This window comes from Pristiophorus japonicus, chromosome 12, assembly GCF_044704955.1.
Source record: "Pristiophorus japonicus isolate sPriJap1 chromosome 12, sPriJap1.hap1, whole genome shotgun sequence".
Taxonomy (NCBI): Eukaryota; Metazoa; Chordata; class Chondrichthyes; family Pristiophoridae; genus Pristiophorus; species Pristiophorus japonicus.
Genome location: NC_091988.1, coordinates 55,681,688 through 55,700,739, shown reverse-complemented (window position 1 = coordinate 55,700,739; position 19,052 = coordinate 55,681,688). Strand labels below are relative to the sequence as shown.

Sequence of the window (19,052 nt, the reverse complement as noted above, 5' to 3'; positions counted from 1 at the left end):
TTGTTAATAAACCAACCATTTCTTAATAGCAATGTGTTGCTATTTTTAAGCAAAGAACCCATGAAACAAATACATTACATTGTAGAATAAAGCAAGTGGCGGGGATGACCCTACTGACGGGGAAAGGGAGTGGGCAACTAGTTTGGCTAAGTAGTGTTAACTATTGTAGCTAAGGTGTCGAACTAGAGATGGCGCAGTGGGTTTAATAATGGAGAAGTTTCAGGAACTTCCAGATGATGATGATGGTTGTAAAGGAGCCTATTTCAGAAATGAGGTTTATGGAGTTGGCTACTGTGGATCATGCCAAGTCCCAGATCATGCAATTACCCAGAAAAGACTGTCACTACCTAACTGAACCAACAGTGTTACAGCTATACAGACCTGGCAAAAGATGTGTGGGGTTGAGCCAATGCCTGTGCACTTTCCCCATGTCATGACTAAAAATATTTCTGCCCAAAATTCACACATTGCAACCAAGATAGCAGCACTCCCATAAAAACAATGTGCACTTACTTGCAATCCCTTCCATCATATAATATAAGCAAGTCTGAAAAAGGTGCTTACTGTCAAATCTAGCTTTTCTGTCCCTCCCTACTCGCTGACATGTTCCACACGGTGTCGGGGGAGGCTGCACTTACAAATTATTGAAAACTTAACAATTGATGCTGTGACAGTAATGGGTTTTATTATATTTAGATAGGTCTCTGCTTCCTGTATTATTCATAAAATGCTATTATAATTATTAAGTAGTCAGCCACATTAGCCTCTTGAACTTTATCGTCCTTTTTAAGCGCTGTCATTTTCCTTCTAGAGCAGAGAGGATTAGATTCAGACATTGATTACAGCCAACAGCAAAAAGCATTATCTCAATTTGCATTTATATAGCACCTTTAATGTAGAAAAATTCACCAAGGAATCTCACAGAGGCATAAGAAAAAAAGCTACCAAATGGAGAGCTTGGTCAAAAGCTTTGTCAAAGCGACGAGGATTAAGGAGTGTCTGAAAGGGAGAGAGAGGTGGAGAGACAGAGGGGTTTGGGGAGGAAATTCCAGAATGAGGGGGAGGGGGTTTAGGAGCCACTGAGGACAGGGATAATGGGCATGTGTGATGTGTTGTGGGGCAAGATACAGGAAGCAGAGATTTGGAAGGGCCACCATTTATGAAGGATGGAGGAGAGCATTGGAATACTCGAGTTTGGAGGTGACAAAGGCATGAATGAGAGTTTTCAACAGCAGATGGGCTGAGGCAGGGGTGGGCGATGTTACGAAGGTGGAAATAGGTGGTCTTTGTAAGAGAGAGGTTAGGAGGTTGGCAGCTCAGTACGGGACCAAACAGGTCACCAAGGCTGTGAGCTGTCCGACTCAGGCTTGGACAGTGGCTGGGAGAGAAGGACGGAGTCAGTAGTAAAGCGCTGAGCACGAAGGCTTTGCACTTCCCACTGTTTAGCTAGAAGGATTTACGGCCAATCCAGGTCTGGAACGAAGGGGTTGAAGGAGGTGGTGGAGAGGCACAACTGGGTGTCATTGGAATTCATATGGAAGCTGACTCCATTGATTTGGATGATGTTGCCAAAGGAGAGCATGTAGATAAGGAAGAGAAGGGGGCAAGGATTGGTTTTGACAGGAGTGGGAGTCTCTGACAGTGCAACACTCACTCAGTACTGAAGTATCAGCCTAACTTATGTGCTCAAGTCTCCGGAGTGGAGCTTGAGCCCATGAACATCTGACTCACAGGCAAGAGTGCGACCACTAGCCAAGGCTTAAATGGAACAGATATTAATGTGGAAAAGATATTAAAATAATAGTTTGTGTTTTAAGTTAGTATGTAAACCAAAACAATGAGGCACTTCTGGTTTACAATACCAGCAGTATTTCAGCCAAGAATATCAACGTCTTTGGCCAGGTGTATTGCCACTTTTATATTTTAACACATACAGATGCAGCAGGTCTGTTAGAGTTAGCAATGGAGCTTAGATCAGCATAATTCTAGTATTGCTTGCTCTAAGTTTGTCACGCATCTTAATTCAGTTGGGTCTGTTGTAGGTGTGTATTGTAAAGGGTTTCAGTTCAAATTAATTCACCTGGGGTTAAATTCCCAGTGGAAGGAAGTGGACCTGTAAAGTTGTATTATTTGCAGCTCAAATGACAGACCCCAAAATGTTGGAAAGCACGTGGCAAATAAAGTGCCAAAGTCAAACTTTTTCTTGGGAGGAGGAGAATAAACTAGGGGTTTGAAATTGGGGATGGTAACCTTCCGGGGCCGGGACATTTTGCGCGGAATTGCCCTTACCGCCCCTGAAAGGAAGCGGAGCGCAATCTCCCACGCTCCACTTCCTTTAGGGGCGTGTCCCGCGACACTACTGTGACAAAATGTTCAGTGCTACGCGGATTCTCCACGCAGCGCTGATATGCTTCAACGCCCCTCCCCTTCGATTAAAGAGAAGGGCCGCAGCGCACTCTGCATGTCCTCTGATAGCCGCCACCAGGGCAGTGTGCGACCGGGCCAACTGCCAGGCACCCAAGACAGGAGTGTCAGGCTGCACGATGGTGGCCCGGACCACGCTAGGGCGCCATCATCGAGCTGACCCGAGAGTCGGCAGACAAAAATAGATGGCGGCCCGTGGTGCTGGCGCCCTCCACTTTAAGCACCGTCTCGAGAGTATGTTAACGGATTGGCCGCGGGGCGGTGAGGGGTCGCTGCGCACGGCAATTTCCCGGGAGACGGTAGCGACCCCTCCCCCTGGCAAAAACTGTCAGGTGCCCCATCAGCATCCCCCAGAGGCGCTAACGGGGCTATATAAAGAGTCAATTTCCCCCCCACCCACCCCCACAGAACTCATCACCTCTCTTCGTAAAAATAAATCTCATGCCTTCAGTGTTCATTCTCCTTAAGTGTTTATGAGCTGAATTTTCCGCACTAAGCTGCTTCTGTTTTTGCCCCGGGGGGGGCGGCAATGGCAGCGGCGAGCTCTTCTGAGCAGGTGGCCAACATCCAGAGCCTTGTCTGGGACCAGTTTCGGCGGGGCGTGGAACATTACCACCTGTAAGAGGCGAGCCGGTGTGCAGCGCCCCGGTTGCAACACCGGATCGACTTTTGCCTCCTGCCTGAGCCTTGCCGCTGCGTAGAGCGTCGTGTGGGACCGCCTGTGGAAACGGTCTGAACTGTAACGGCTGCAGAGAGATAAGGAAAGTCGACCTCAGGTAAGTGTGATTGTTTTAATTTTTTTTCCAATTTATGTAGTATTGGCATGAGGTATTTTTCGGGAATGTTTTTGGCGAGTTTTTTTCCAGGCTTTTTTACTCCACAGGCCTCTCTCAGAGCACTCTCAGGCCAGCTCGTTAGCTCGGGATTTCCGCATGCTAAGCCGGCCAACGCCCTGAGAGAGGTGTGCAATGCCTTCCTTGCCGCTCCGACCCACACTCAGGGCCCAGCTGCCCAATTTTGCTGACTGAGGCGCAAACTTTTTCCAGGTGGTATCAGGACCGTTCCGCCATCATTAATGTCCCGAAATCCTAAAAGCTTTGAAAATCCAGCCCCAAATCCACCGCTGCTACAAACTGTGCATTCAGGCTTTTTAAAATTTGCAACACAGTGACCAAATTCTGGGTATATCTGTAGTTTAAGTTAAGACAAACCTGCAGCCCGTAGCACTTTCAGTGTCACTACATGATTTCACAAGTCATAGGCCTGAATTTGAAGCTGTTGGTCAGCTTTTGCTAGTTTTCCCGGTTGAAATTTCTACTGAATTATTTTTTTTTACCTCTGCCTGTGTTCAGTGTTCATGACGTACCATAACAGGACAGTTAAAGGAATGATGAAGCAGTCATCTTAGACAAACACTTTTCGTAGAATCATAGAATGATACAACACAGAGGGAGGCATTTCGGCCCACTGTGCCTGTACCAATTTTAACAAGATTGGGGCCGAAATTCAACTCCCCAAAAAGGCCTCTTACTGCCAGAAAGCAGCCGCCGGGGGCGGAGTCGAGCAGCCGCCGACTTACGGTCCAATGGCCGTTGCCAGTGAAATTCAGCTCGGTGATTTTTCTGCCGGTCCCCACTTCAGCCCCGCTGCTGCTGACCATCTTAAGTGCGTCACCAAAGGGCACACCGCCGATCTCCCGCACCTTCATCGCACCTCCATGAAATTTAGCTCCAAAAATCTTTAATCCGCCGCGTGGTGCCCCTGACAGCTTTTTCTGTTGGTGCACCTTGCTTTCACTCTGTGAGCCATGGCGGCGTGGTGGCCCTTCAAGGGGAGGGTGCATTGCCACGGCCACCATGTTTTTTTTTTGTCGGCCAACTGCCAGGTCAGGCCGACAATTATGCCCCCGGGTTCAGCCTGGCCGCCAACAGGCAGCCTGGCAGTCCTCTTGGGTGCCAGACCGCTGGCCTGGCCGAAACCCTCCCTGGTGGCCCAGTGGACCAAAGTTTCAAAATACCGAAGGCTCTCCCCTTTAAATGAAGGGGAGGGCGTGGTGACACATACGCGTCGTGACGTCATCTCCGCTCCGCTGCTGATTTGACAGCCTCCCGCCTCCACTGCCGCTCCTCTAGAGTACTTACTGCCCCACTTCCGCCCCCATTATGACTGACTTCCGGTAAGCTTAAAAAAAAATAGACAAAGAGCTGAATTTACCGAAAGAGGCCACCTCATCCAACGTGGCAGAAAAACCACTTCAGGAGCGGAAGATGAGACCCGTTTCGGGCAGAGGTTAATTTCGGCCCCAGTAAGTCAAAAGATACATAGAATACTTTCGATGAATGGGAAGTTCAATACTCTCTAATAGTGTATGGGCTTGCGTGTGTCACAAGGGTCGACGTTAACCATCTCGCCAGGCCGCAGCAGTGCGTGGGAGGGGTTAAAATTGAGTTGACTGACAGGCCCGAGGTAGATCTGTCATCGGCATTTTCTCTTTGCCAACTTTCAAATCATCTGAGGTTCCTGCCACTGGCAGGCAATGACCGATTTAAATGTAAACATTGCAGCTCGATGTCATCACTGGCGCCATTGCAACTCGCGGGGGCAGAGAGTCCCGCCTCGGAGAAAACCCGTCAGAGATTCCTGGTGGTAGGCAGCAGAATCACCAGAAGAGACCAAGGTAAAATTTCTTTGTTATTTTTCAGGGGATTCTTTTGGGGGCCAGGAGGAGCAGCATAGCAGAAGAGCAAATTTTTGAGAACAACAACATGATTTATATACCGCCTTTAATGTAATAAAATGTCCCAAAATACCTCACAGGAGCATTATCAAATAAAATTTGACACCAAGCCACGTAAGGAGATATTAGGGCAGATGACCAAAAGCTTGGTCAAAAAGGTAGGTTTTAAGGAGTGTCTTAAAGGAGGAAAGAAAGGAAGAGAGGCGGAGAGGTTTAGGGAGGGATCTTAGAGCTTAAGGCCGAGGCAGCTGACGGCATGGCCGCCAATGGTGGAGCGATTAAAATTGGGGATGCGCAGGAGGCCAGAATTCGAGGAGCACAGAGATCTCGGAGGATTGTAGGGCTGGAGGATACAAAGATAGGGAAGGGTGAGGCCATGGAGGGATTTGAAAACAAGGATGAGAAGGATTAAGGATTAAAATCGAGATGTTGCCAGACTGGGAGTCAATATAGGTCAGAGAGCACAGGGGTGATGGGTGAACGGGACTTGATGCGAGTTAGTATATGGGCAGCAGAGTTTTGGATAAGCTCAAGTTTATGTAGGGTGGAAGATGGCAGGTTGGTCAGGAAAGCATTGGAATAGTCAAGTCTGAATGGGACTTGATGTGAGTTAGGATAGGGATGGTAAATACAGACAAGGTTACTTCCATCTAGTGTTGGGACAGTCAGCTTGTTGTTTGATTGTCTGACATTTCTGGAATATGAACAGGCCACCAAAAGTCTAGCCTAGAAATATTGATCAGCGATGTTAGTGGCAGAATACCTACCATGTTCATTGGACATTCCTCTATGTGCCATTTTAACGTATGCGGGTTAATACCTGCATTATAACAGCAAAAGTGGGATGTATGGTAAATTTTTGCCCGCTTATATCACCAACCGTAACTTCTAATCTCCCGACTTTAAAAGGTCAGCGTTTCCCAGTTGCTCTATGTCTTATGATATAAAATTATTGGTTATTAATGTTATTAAAGCTTTTACTGAATTTCTATCAGTAACAAAGAAAATATCAAAACTCAAGCCACAATTCTAACCTGTGCTTTCACCTTATCCTGCCCTTTGTCTGGTTATAAAATTTGCAAAGCGTGGCATCCTATGTACTAATGACTCTTCTACATAGGCACACTGGTGCCAATTCACATGCAGCTATATATACTAAATAACTCTATGTCAACAGCTACATCTCCTGCACAATTAAGTTATAGCTTATGGGTTCCATATGAACCAGTATCAGCTTTTACACGGTGCATCCTACATGTATAGACCTCTATATAAGACAGCATAAGCATTATACTGTACTCACCTCATAGACATTGAACTGACTTTGGCCCCGGGACAGCTCCCTGTAACTTGTGGTGAACTCCCCAATGAAATCATGGCTTGTGTCCGAGATCAAGGATAAGAGAGAAACAAGAGAGAAAAAGCGAGAGAGAGAGAAACAGATTAAGTCCATGATTTTGTTCTTTATTTCATCCCACTTGTCAGTTATGTTTTCTTCTCCCCTTGCTCAGGTCCCCACACCATATGAGGGCAGGCAGGCTCCGGACCTTTGCCAATACTGATATTTATTGGCCTACTCAGAGGTTTGTGACTACAACTCTGGGTAAATCTGAATTCTGATTTGCTTGCCTTCCTTCGCTGCAGTAACTGACTGGCATCTCGTTGATGCCTCCATCTAATGGAATGACCATCTTGTGTTGGTTCTGGTTCAAATTACAGTTTTATACTGGGAACAGAAGAAACAGCAATCTTGAGTTAGGTTTAAGATAAGCGGCAGGTTTAACTGGAAGGTCATAATTTGTAGAAATATCACGTGGATTTCTATCAATCTTATTCATATAGGAATAGTAAAAATGGAGCACTTTTTAACATTCTAACACAGAAACAAAAATGAGTTCCATTGTTATAGTGCCTTTCATATCCTCAAGACATCCCGAAGGGCTTCACAGACAAATGAATTACTTTTGAAGTGTAGTAGCTCTTAATATATAGGCAGACGCGACAGATAATTTGTGCACAGCAAGATCCCTCAAAGAGCAAATTAAATAAATGACCAGTTAATTTAGTTTTGGTGGTGTTGGTTGAAGGAGGAGCATTGGCCAGACAGTGGGAGAACTTCCTTGCTCTTCTTTGAATAGTGCAATAGTATCTTTTATGTCCAATTGAACAGACAGACTGACAGGACCTTGGTCTAAAGTCTCATCCAAAACATGACACCTCCGACAATGTAGCACGCTCTCAGTACTGCACTGAAGTGCTCACAGCAACAGCTTTGTCACCTGCTTACAGAGGCTTCAATTAAAACATTAAAAACTCAGGTGTTTGGTTGCTGGCAGCTGGCTTCCAATGACTTGCTCTTGGATTGAAGAATTCTTCAGATTTCAGATTTAATTGAACACAATTGAAAATCTGGGCAGTTGTGAGAGCCTGTAGATAGAGGTGATGGGAGGTGGTAGGGGAAAGGAGACCAAGTGGGTTGTGATATGGTGAATGGGGGAGGGAGGAGAGAATGAGAAAGGGTTGAATAGGGAGGTGAAAGGAAGATGAAGATATGGACACATAGAAAGAAAAGAGAGGCGAATAATTAATATTCATGCAAATGAGCTGGAGGGAAGGGATAAAATTCTTGCAAGACACTGGGGGGGGGGGGGGAGCACCATGTTTGGGGGCTGTAACAGCCAAAAGGCGGAACTTCAGGCACCAGGCACGGAAGTCCCGCCCCACTTGCGATATAGGGATTACTGCCCTCGAGAGCAAATGGAGCATAAAATAATCCGCTCCACTGCTCTGTGGGGCGTGAGCGGGGTAGAAACAGAAGGAGAGGGGCGTAGCTCTGTGCCAGGAGTCATCCTGCTCCTCCCAAGTTAACATGGGTGGCAGAGGAACAGCATTCTTTTCTTACTTTCAGAAGAAGCAATAACATGAGGCAGATTGCATGAAGGTTAGTGATATGTCCTTACTATCCAGTACAAATGCACACAAGGTTCATGCTTGAGAGAAGGTCACTCTGTGACCAGCAACTTTTATTCCAGCACTGAAGTGCTGAAGGTGGATGGAGCTCCCCCCTTTATACCTGAAAGACCAGGTTAGGAGTGTCTCCCACAAGTTCACCACCGAGTGGTCAGTGTTCTCACAGTGTACAACTAGTCAGTTTATACATGGGTTACAATGACAGTTAAATACATGACATCACCTCCCCCGCAAAGACTTATTGGGATCACAGATTAAGTCTCTCTGCTGGTTTACGTGCCCTTGTAGAGCGCCTGAGTTGGGGCTCTGGTTGTTGGGCGCTGGCCTGAGTGTCTGCTGTTTGCAGTGCCTCAGGCCTGTCCGGACTGCCCACAATGACTGGGCTCTCCTCCACTTGGTTCTGGTGTTCGGCCACCTATGGAGGAGTGAACTCTACATCGTGTTCTTCTTCTGCTTCTTCTATGGGGTTGCTGAACCTACTTTTTGTTTGATCCACGTGTTTGCGGCAGATTTGTCCACTGGTAAGTTTAACTACCAGAATCCAATTCCCATCTTTGGCAATCACAGTGCCTGCGAGCCATTTAGGCACTGTGATTGCCAAAGAGGGGAATAGACAGGGTCATTGACATCAATACATCGCGCCCTCGCATTTCCGTCGTGGTAGTCACATTGTGACTGGTGCCTGCTCTCAACAATTTCTTTCATGGTGGGGTGTATAAGGGATAACCTGGTTTTGAGCGTCCTTTTCATTAGCAGCTCTGCGGGTGGGACCCCTGTGAGCGAGTGTGGTCGGGATCTATTGGCCAACAGGAGGCGTGATAAGTGGCTTTGTAAAGAACCCCCTTGGATTCGGAGCATCCCCTGTTTGATTATCTGCACTGCTCGTTCCGCCTGGCCGTTTGAGGTCGGCTTGAACGGTGCCGTTCTGACATGGTTGATACCATTTCCTGCCATGAAGTCCTGGAATTCAATGCTTGTAAAGCACAGGCCATTGTCACTGATCAAGACGTCAGGTAGATCATGGGCGGCGAACATTGCCCATAGACTTTCTACCGTGGCAGAGGATGTGCTTGAATTGAGAATGTCACACTTGATCCGTTTGGAGAAGGCGTCTACTACAACCAAAAACAATTTTCCCATGAAAGGACCTGCGTAATCCACACGGATGTGTGACCATGGTTTGGCGGGCCAGGACCAGGGGCGAAGGGGGGCTTCCCTGGTGCACCTGCGAACACAAAGTTCCAGGTCTGCAGCTATCCCTGGCCACCAAACGTGTGACCTGGCAATTGCCTTCATCATGACAATGCCCGGGTGCTCATTGTAGAGTTCTCTGATGAACATCTCTCTGCCCATCTGGGGCATGACTACTCGGTTTCCCCATAGTAGGCAATCGGCCTGAATCGAGAGTTCATCCTTGCGCCTATGAAATGGTTTGAATTCCTCAGGGCATTGCCCGTATGTGGCTGCCCAGTCCCCAATAAGGACACATTTCTTGACTAAAGACAGTAGCGGGTCTCTATTTGTCCAGACTTTGATCTGACGGGCTGTCATGGGTGAGCCTTCGTTTTTGAAAGCTTCCACAGCCATGACCATCTCAGCAGCATGCTCGGTTGCCCCCTCAGTGGTGGCTAGTGGGAGCCTGCTGAGTGCATCGGCGCAGTTTTCAGTGCCCGGTCTGTGCCGAATTGTACAGTCATAGGCGGTTAACACAAGTGTCCACCTCTGTATGCGGGCCGATGCATTTGCATTTATGGTCTTGTTGTCGGCCAAAAGGGACATTATGGGTTTGTGATCTGTCTCCAGCTCAAATTTCCTGCCAAACAGGTACTGGTGCATTTTATTTACACCATGTACACACGCAAGCGCTTCCTTTTCTACCATCCTGTAGCCCCATTCTGCCTGGGACAGACTTCTGGAGGCATAAGCTATCGCTGTGACTGACCCATGGCATTAACATGCTGCAACACACACCCGACCCCATAGGACGATGCGTCGCACGTTAAAACAAGTTTCTTACATGGGTCATATAGCGTTAACAGATTGTTGGAACATAACAATTTTCGTGCTCTATCAAAAGCTCTTTCCTGGCTGCTCCCCCAGACCCATTCACGACCTTTGCGTAGGAGCACGTGTAGCGGCTCTAACAGCGTGCTCAATTTGGGAAGAAAGTTATCAAAATAGTTCAGGAGCCCGAGGAACGAACGCAGCTCCATCGTGTTACGGGGTCTGGGTGCTCTCTGGATCGCTTCTGTTTTGGACGCAGTAGGTCTGGTCCCGTCTGCTGCTACCCTCATCCCCAGGAATTCTACCTCTGGAGCTAGGAAGACGCACTTCGCCTTTTTCAGTCACAGACCTACCCGGTCCAGTCTGCGTAGCACCTCCTCCAGGCTGCGGAGGTGTTCTTTAGTATCACAACCCGCGATGAGGATGTCGTCTTGACAAACCATTGTCCTTGGAATCGACTTGAGGAGGCTTTCCATATTGCGTTGAAAGATCGCGGTGGCCGAGCGAATCCCAAACGGACATCTGTTGTACTCAAACAACCCTTTGTGTGTCGCGATGGTGTTCGGCTTCTTCGACTCACTCGGCAGCTCCTGGGTCATGTAAGCTGAGGTTCGGTCCAATTTTGAAAAAAGTTTGCCACCGGATAGTGTCGTGAAGAGGTCCTCCACTCTCGGTAGCGGGTACTGGTCTTGGAGTGACACCCGATTGATGGTGGCCTTGTAATCACCACATATCCTGATCGACCCATCCGCTTTGAGCACCAGCACAATCGGGCTCGCCCAGTCACTGAATTCGACTGGCGAGATGATGCCTTACCTCAGCAGGCGGTCCAATTCGCCTTCTATCTTTTCCCGCATCACGTACGGCACCGCTCTGGCCTTGTGGTGTACTGGTCTGGCGTCTGGGTTTATGTGAATCACTACCTTGGTCCCCATGAAAGTGCCAATGCCTGGCTGAAATAGTGAGTCAAATTTGTCCAGGACCTGTGAGCATGATATTCGCTCCACAGAAGAAATTGCATTGACATCGCCCCATTTCCAGTTCATGACAGCCAGCCAACTCCTCGCCAGGAGTGTGGGACCATCCCCCGGAATAATCCAGAGTGGAAGCCTGTTCTCCGAATCTTTGTGGGTCACGACTACCATGGCGCTGCCTAGCACTGGAATGATCTCCTTTGTATATGTCCGTAGCTGTGCATCAATCGGCAATAATTTTGGCCTCCTGGTCTTGGATGCCCACAACTTGTCGAACTGTTTGATACTCATCAGGGACTGGCTGGCCCCCGTGTCTAGCTCCATTGATACTGGGATGCCATTGAGGAGCACTTTCATCATTATCGGTGGCGTCCTGGTGTATGAACTGTATATGTGCTCCGCATGAACGCGCTGAACTTCAGCTTCCAGCGATTTCCCCCAGTGTCCATTTGGACTCGTAGGGCTTACATCGTCCCCGTTCTCCTCGTACATCAACCTGGCTGCAGGCTTCCTGCACATACACGCTAAGTGATCGCTGACGTTGCAATTTCTGCAGGTGTATTGCTGATACCTGCAAGCTCTGGCCGGTTTAAAGTGTTCCCCGATCAACTTACTGAGCTCTTCAAAAGTCTTGTCTGCCGGCTTCTCTGGCACTAGAAGGTCCTTCATCAGGGATTATGTCCTGGACCCACAAACCGTCAGGAGATGAGCCCTGTGTTTGTCGGCTGAATCCTGTCCCAGCCATTCCTTAGTGACGAAGCTTTGCTGTAGTCTCTCAATAAAGTCGTCCCAATCATCACCAACACAGTACCTCTCGTCTGTGCTGCTCGTGGCCATGCTCGTGTGGTTTAAATCCCAGTTTCTCGTCACCAATGATATGTCCTTACTATACAGTACAAATGCACACGAGGCCCATGCTTGAGAGAAGGTCACTCTGTGACCAGCAACTTTTATTCCAGCACTGAAGTGCTGAAGGTGGTTGGAGCTTCCCCTTTTATACCTGAAAGATCAGGTTAGGAGTGTCTCCCACAAGTTCACCACCTAGTGGTCAACGTTCTCACAGTGTACAACTTGTCAGTTTATACATGGGTTACAATGACAGTTAAATACATGACAGGTTGGCTTCTGCAGTAAGAGATGGAACAACAGCTGAATGTCGGGACGAACCTCCAACTGCCACCTGCCCTCCTACTTCATTGTCTTCAGGTTCTTCAGCTGTGAGCATCCACAGCCGTTTCAGTTCTTCTTCTTCAGATGCGGTCATTGTATACAACCATTACCCTTTCCACTCACTCGTTCATTCTGTGAGATTTGAATTGCACACCTCTCCCACAGGTGTTTAAGATGATTAAGGGTTTTGATTGGGTGGATAGAAACTACTTCTTCTGGGGAGGTTCAGTATAAGGAAGCACAACCTTAAAATTAGAGCTAAGCCATTCAGGGGTGATGTCAGGAAGCACTCCTTCATACAAAGGGTAGTGGAACTCTGGAACTCTCCCTCCCAAAAAGCTGTTCAGGGATGGTTAATTGAAAATTTCAAATCTGAGATTAATAAATTTGTTTTAGGCAAGAAAAACCTTGATAGAGATACTAAGGAATACACATGATAAACTCAACAGGTAATGACAACGAAGGGTAATAAATGGCAATTATTGGCAATAAATGTTGACCTTGCCAGCGACGCTCACATCCCAAGAACAAATAGTAAAAAAAGAAATGGCATAATACTGAATAGTTACTTTTCCTCAGTATTTACAAGGGAATCTAACAAGTTGGGCATGACATTAGAAGAAGCAATCAAAAAAGATATACACTCATTTACGAAGGAAAGAGAGGAGATAATTGATAAACTAATCAAGCTTAGAGAGGATAAAACCGGAAGAGATAGCAGAGGCAATATTACATATATATATATATCTATAACAATTCATTAGAAAAGGGAATAGTGCCAGAGGACTGGTGGACAGCTAAATGTTATTCCTATATACAAAAAGGGAGATAAAACCAGTCTTGGGAACCATAGACCAGTTGGTTTATCATTGGTGGTTGGAAAGATAATAGAATCTTTGTTCAAAGATGTAATAGAAAAATATTTAGAAACTGAAAATATAATGAACAGCAGTCAGCGCAGATTTCAAAAGGGAAGGTTATGCTTGACCAACCTTAATGAATTCTTTGAAGAAGTAACAGAAAGTGTAGACAAGGGTAATGTAGTAGATGTAATGTATTTGGATTTTAAAAAGGCCTTTGATAAGATATTGCACAACAGATTCGTGACTAAAGTCAGAGCATATGGAGTCAGGGTACAGATAGCAGAATGGATAGCAATCTGCCTACAAAACAGAAAACAGAGAACAAGGGTAGTTACTCAGACCGGCAAAAGGTGGGAAGTGGTGTTCCAAAGGGATCGGTGCTGGAACCACTGTTGTTTACAATTTACAATCATGATGTGGATTCAAGAATCGGAAGTACAATTTAAAAACTTGGGGATGACACCAAATTGGGAGATGTAGTTAATACAAAGAATGTAACTAAATACTGGTGGGGGGCAAGGGGGGAAATTGCCCTTCAGAAAAAGGCGGTAATGGGGCGGTAAGGCCTTTCCGACAGGGGTCAGATGATGGTGCTGACCTATCTGCATTACCCCTGGGCCTGGGATGGCAGTAACGGATTTCCGTCGCGCCCCGAGTTTCCATCCCACCCGATGCTCCGACTCCTTGTCGGCCATGCGCCAACCCCTTACCACCTGGCGGCAACTCATTTTACGCCCTGTGGGAGCGCGGCTGCTGCCAGTTGGTGCCCCCGACAGTTTTGCAAAACGGGAAACTGCCAGTGGCTGGGCGACGCAGCAACCCTTAAAGGGGAGGGCGCACTGCCACAGCCGCCATTTTGTTTTAATTGTCGGGCCGACTCCGCTGGTTCGGCCGGGCCACCAACAGGCAGCCGAGCACTCCCTCTTGGGTGCTGGTCCAGCCGAACTCCTCGCTGGTGGCCCAGTGGGCTCCTGGGAGGCCTCACAGTGTCCTTCCCCTTTAAGTGAAGGGGAGGGACATTTGCAACGCTTCAGCGCGACGCGGCACGTCCCACTCCCGAACCGATTATGCCCTGATACCGCTTCCAACAGCACCCCAAATTTCCAGCTCTTCCCTCCAATTCCCGCTGGGCTGTAAATTTCTGGTTAATTCGAAGAGCCCTTACCAATTTCTCGCTGAGAGCAATTTTGGCCCCTAATAAGCTTGGAGAGTGGGTTGTAAAGGCAAATTAATTTCAATATAGTTAAGTGTGAGGTGGTGCATTTTGGTAGGAAGAATAAGGAGGCCACGTACTGCTTGGATAATAAGAGTCCGAATGGGCTCAAAGAGCAAAGGGATCTCGGGTTACAGTAACATAAATCACTAAATGTAGCAACACGGGTTAATAAGGCCATAAAAAAGAAAACAAAGTGCTGGGGTTCATTTCTAGAGAGTTGGAACTGAAAAGCAGAGAAGTTATGTTAAACTTACATCAAACCTTGGTTAGATCACGCTTGGAGAACTGTGAACAGTTCTGGTCTCCGTATGATAAAAAGGATATAGAGGCATTGGAGAAAGTGCAAAAAAGATTCATAATGATGATGCCAGGACTGAGAGGATATACTTATCAGGAAAGATTGAACAAGATGCGGCTCTTTTCTCTAGAAAAGAGAAGGCTGAGGCGCGACCTGATCGAGGTCTTTAAGATAATGAAAGGGTTTGATAGGGCAGACATAGAGAAAATGTTTCCACTTGTGGGGGAGTCCAAAACTAGGGGCCATAAATATGAGACAGTCACCAATAAATCCAATAGGTAATTCAGGAGAATCTTCTTTACCCAAAGAATGGTAAGAATGTGGAACTCGCTACTACAAGGAGTAGTTGAGACAAATAGCATAGATACATTTAAGAGGAAGCTAGATAAGCATATGATTGAGAAAGGAATAGAAGGAAATGCTGACAGGGTTAGATGAAGTAGGGTGGGAAGAGGCTCGGGTGGAGCAGGGATCACAGTCTCAGAATAAGGGGCCGGCCATTTAGGACTGAGATGAACTTTCTCCAATCAGAGAGTTGTGAATCTTCGGAATTCTCTACCCCAGAGGGCTGTGGAAGCTAAATCGTTGAATATATTCAAGACAGAGATTGATAGATTTTTGGAAAATAAGAGAATCAAGGGATATGGGGATAGTGCAGGCAAGTAACGTTGATCAGCCATGATCTCATTGAATGGTTCAAGGGGCCGAATGGCCTATTCCTGCTCCTTTTTCTTATGTTCTGATATACTTGAGGGAGGTCCTTCACCTGATCAAAGCTCTATGCCTATTCAACTGCTGCTCCTTGCAAACACTGCATCTGTCATCTGCTGAATAAATGGGTGTGCTGGAGAATGCCTGATGTGGTACAGACCCTGGGCTGCTTGGATTGATCCATTTGTTTGGAAGTGCCATGCTGTGGCGACCTTCACTTTGCAAGGAAGAGCTGTGCTCAGTTCCAGATGTCTGCAGGTCATTCGGCAGCAGATGGGGCAACCATATGACAGCCTGTCTTGTGAAGTGGAATCAGTGAAGATAGGTCTTCTCCGACTTCGGCAGATCACGTGAGAAAATCTACAAACCCACGTCTCAAGTCAGGGGCGGGCGCAGAAAGAACTCCTCAGGTATTTTTGCATCTGCATTTGGAATGCCCACGCTCACCGGATTTGCATTAAATTCCAGCAGCTGTCCAGAATACTGAAGGGAAGCAATGGCAGCAAAAATAAAATAATAAAATGCAACATTGATAAAGTGTCCAGCAAAAATAACTGATGCCCAGGGCAAAATGCAGTAAATTTATCTCAAAACCCACCTCCCCCACCCCTACCCAGAAATACAGGTTTCCTACCATCAGGCCAGACTCCAGATAGCACGCCATCAGGATTTTTAGCAAGGGGCTCTATTTATATAATCATTCCATTTAAACAAGGCCTATGCAGCCTTATTTTTGCATCGTAAAATTGCCCGGGGGAGGGGTGGGAAATTGGGCATCCATGGTCGCAATCCCAATTTCCAAACCCACCTCACCGCTTGTGAGGCACTATGCCACCCATTTTGGAAAATTTACCCTATAAATGTAAAAAAAAACGCATAGCTCATCAGAAACAGTCGTTTGGCTCTGCAGCCTCTGCAGTCTCTGAAATATTCATGATGACTTTTTTTCTAAATTAGGTTCAAATGTAATTATGCAACCCAGAGCTACCCTATCACTGTGTGAGGGGATGGGACTTCTGGTCTCTGAGGGGGCTGCAGTTCTTTTTTTAACAGTTGCAGTTCAATGTCAAATACTTAGAGGCACAATTTCACAAAACAAATTTAAAAAGGGGTAAAGCCAGCCTGGCATACTGCAGGGTTGCCAGAAAAGAAATTAATACATGCAAAATATGGGATATTATCGTGTTCTGAGTTCTCTCACTAGTGTGAACAACCTGTAACTTTGAAATGAGTAGAAAGGCATTGTCAACAATGTGATACTCTGCTTAACCAGCAAGGAATCGAGGCAAGTTTGAATGGGCAATGATGCTGTCATGGTAAAGAAAGAAGGAAAGAAAGAAAGAAAGAAAGACTTGCATTTATATAGTGCCTTTCATGACTACCGGATATCTCAAAGCACTTTACAGCCAATTAAGTACTTTTGGAGTGTAGTCACTGTTGTAATGTGGGAAACACACAGCTAATTTGCGCACAGCAAGCTCCCACAAACAGCAATGTAATGATAACCAGATAATCTCTTTTAGTGATGTAGATTGAGGGATAAATATTGGCCAGGACACCGGGGATAACTCCCCAGCTCCTCTTCGAAATATTGCCATGAGATCTTTTACGTCCACCTGAGAGAGCAGACAGGGGCTTGGTTTAACGTCTCATCCAAAAGACGGCATTCTGTGAGAGATTGCCAAGTTCAAATGTAGAGGAGGCGATGTAACTGTACTAACATATGAACCTGTTGTAAGCAAAATAAGCTAAAAAGATGTGAAAGTGGTGTTGACAAAGTTCTCACTGCAGTGGGTACAGCACCTTCTCCAGAGGGACATTTCCCGGCTGGCCAAGATTGTAGCATTGCTGCTGAAGTTTCAGAGCAAAGTGCTGCTAACTATTCTGCACTGGCTAGAAAACTCTGTGATATGGCAACATTGCCACTTTTAGTACAATCCATGGATATGCTTGCAGATCAGACTGTGGAGAATGCCCACAGCGCTTGGTCTGCCCTCCAGGCCTCCATAACCAGTGCCTGCAAAGAGGCGCTCGGTCACTCAACCAGGAAGCACCAGGACTGGTTTGATGAGAATGATCAGGAGATTCAAGAGCTAATAGATTGCAAACGCAGGGCATTTCTGAGCCTTAAGCAGCAACCCAACTCTGGAGCAGCAAAGCAGCATTACAGACGGCTAAAGAATAAGATCCAACAAAAAACCCGGGACCTAAAGAACAGGTGGTGGATGAAGAAAGCACAGGAGATACAACAGCTGGCCGACAGTCATGATGTGCGAGGATTCTTCATCGCAGTCAAGGCCACATACGGACCAAATTCCCAAGGCTCCATCCCGCTGCTGTCCAAGAACGGGGAAACACTCATCAAGGACACCGAGACAGTCAGGGCCTGCTGGATGGAGCACTTCGAAGATTTCCTCAATCGAGACTCTGCCTTTAACTCGAGTGTTCTCGACTCCATCCGCAGCATGCTACCAGCCGCCACCTCAGTGAGACTCCAACACTGCATGAGGTAGAAAAAGCCATAAAACAGCTAAAAAAACAGCAAGGCTACGGGAGTGGATGGAATCCCTGCTGAGGCACTGAAGTATGGCAGGGAGGCACTGCTAGCGCGAATACACGACCTCATGTCTCTCATCTGGAGGGAGGAGAGCATGCCTGGAGATCTTAGAGATGTAGTGATCGTGACCACCTTTAAAAAAGGGGAAAAGTCTGACTGCGGCAACTACAGAGGAATCTCCCTGCTATCAACCATTGGGAGAGTCGTCACTTGAGTCCTCCTCAACTGTCTTCTCCCCATGGCTGAGGAGCTCCCCCCGGAGTCGCAGTGCAGATTTTGTCCCTTCCGGGGCACAACGAACATGATTTTTGCGGCCCGACAGCTGCAGGAAAAATGCAGGGAACAGCGCCAGCCCTTATACATGGCCTTCTTCGACCTTACAAAGGACTTTGACACTGTCAACTGCAAGGGTCTATGGAGTGTCCGCCTCTGTTTCGGATGCCCCCAAAAGTATGTCACCATCCTCTGCCTGCTTCATGACGACATGCAGGCCATGATCCTTACCAACGGATCCATCACAGACCCAATCCACGTCCGGACCGGGGTCAAGCAGGGCTGCGTCATCGCCCCAACCCTCTTCTCAATCTTCCTCACTGCCATGCTCCACCTCACAGTTGACAAGATCCCTGCTGGAGTGGAACTAAACTACAGAACCAGTGGGAAGCTGTTCAATCTTCGCCGTCTCCAGGCCAGGTCCAAGACCACCCCAACCTCTGTCGTCGAGCTACAGTACGCCGATGACGCCTGCATCTGTGCACACACAGAGGCTGAACTCCAGGACATAGTCGACGTATTTACCGAGGCGTATGAAAGCATGGGCCTTACACTAAACATCAGTAAGACAAAGGTCCTCCACCAGCCTGTCCTCGCTGAACAGCACTGCCCCCCAGACATCAAGATCCACGGTGCGACCCTGGACAACGTGGACCACTTTCCTTATCTCGGGAGCCTCCTATCAGCAAGAGCAGGCATTGACGATGTGATACAACACTGCCACCAGTGCGCCAGTGCAGCCTTCGGCCGCCTGAGGAAAAGAGTGTTTGAAGACCAGGCCCTCAAAACTGTCACCAAGCTCATGGTCTACAGGGCCGTAGTAATATCCGCCCTCCTGTATGGCTCAGAGACGTG

The 19,052-nt window shown here is 47.3% G+C and overlaps 1 protein-coding gene across 1 annotated transcript in view; it reads right to left on the bottom strand.

The window, feature by feature from the left end:
* LOC139276919 (copine-9-like) overlaps positions 1-19,052 on the bottom strand; it is a 615,931-nt gene that overhangs the window by 110,226 nt on the left and 486,653 nt on the right. The window contains exon 11 of the mRNA XM_070894913.1: positions 6,465-6,540. Coding sequence (XP_070751014.1) covers positions 6,465-6,540 — 76 coding nt within the window. The remainder of the gene's footprint in view (positions 1-6,464; positions 6,541-19,052) is intronic.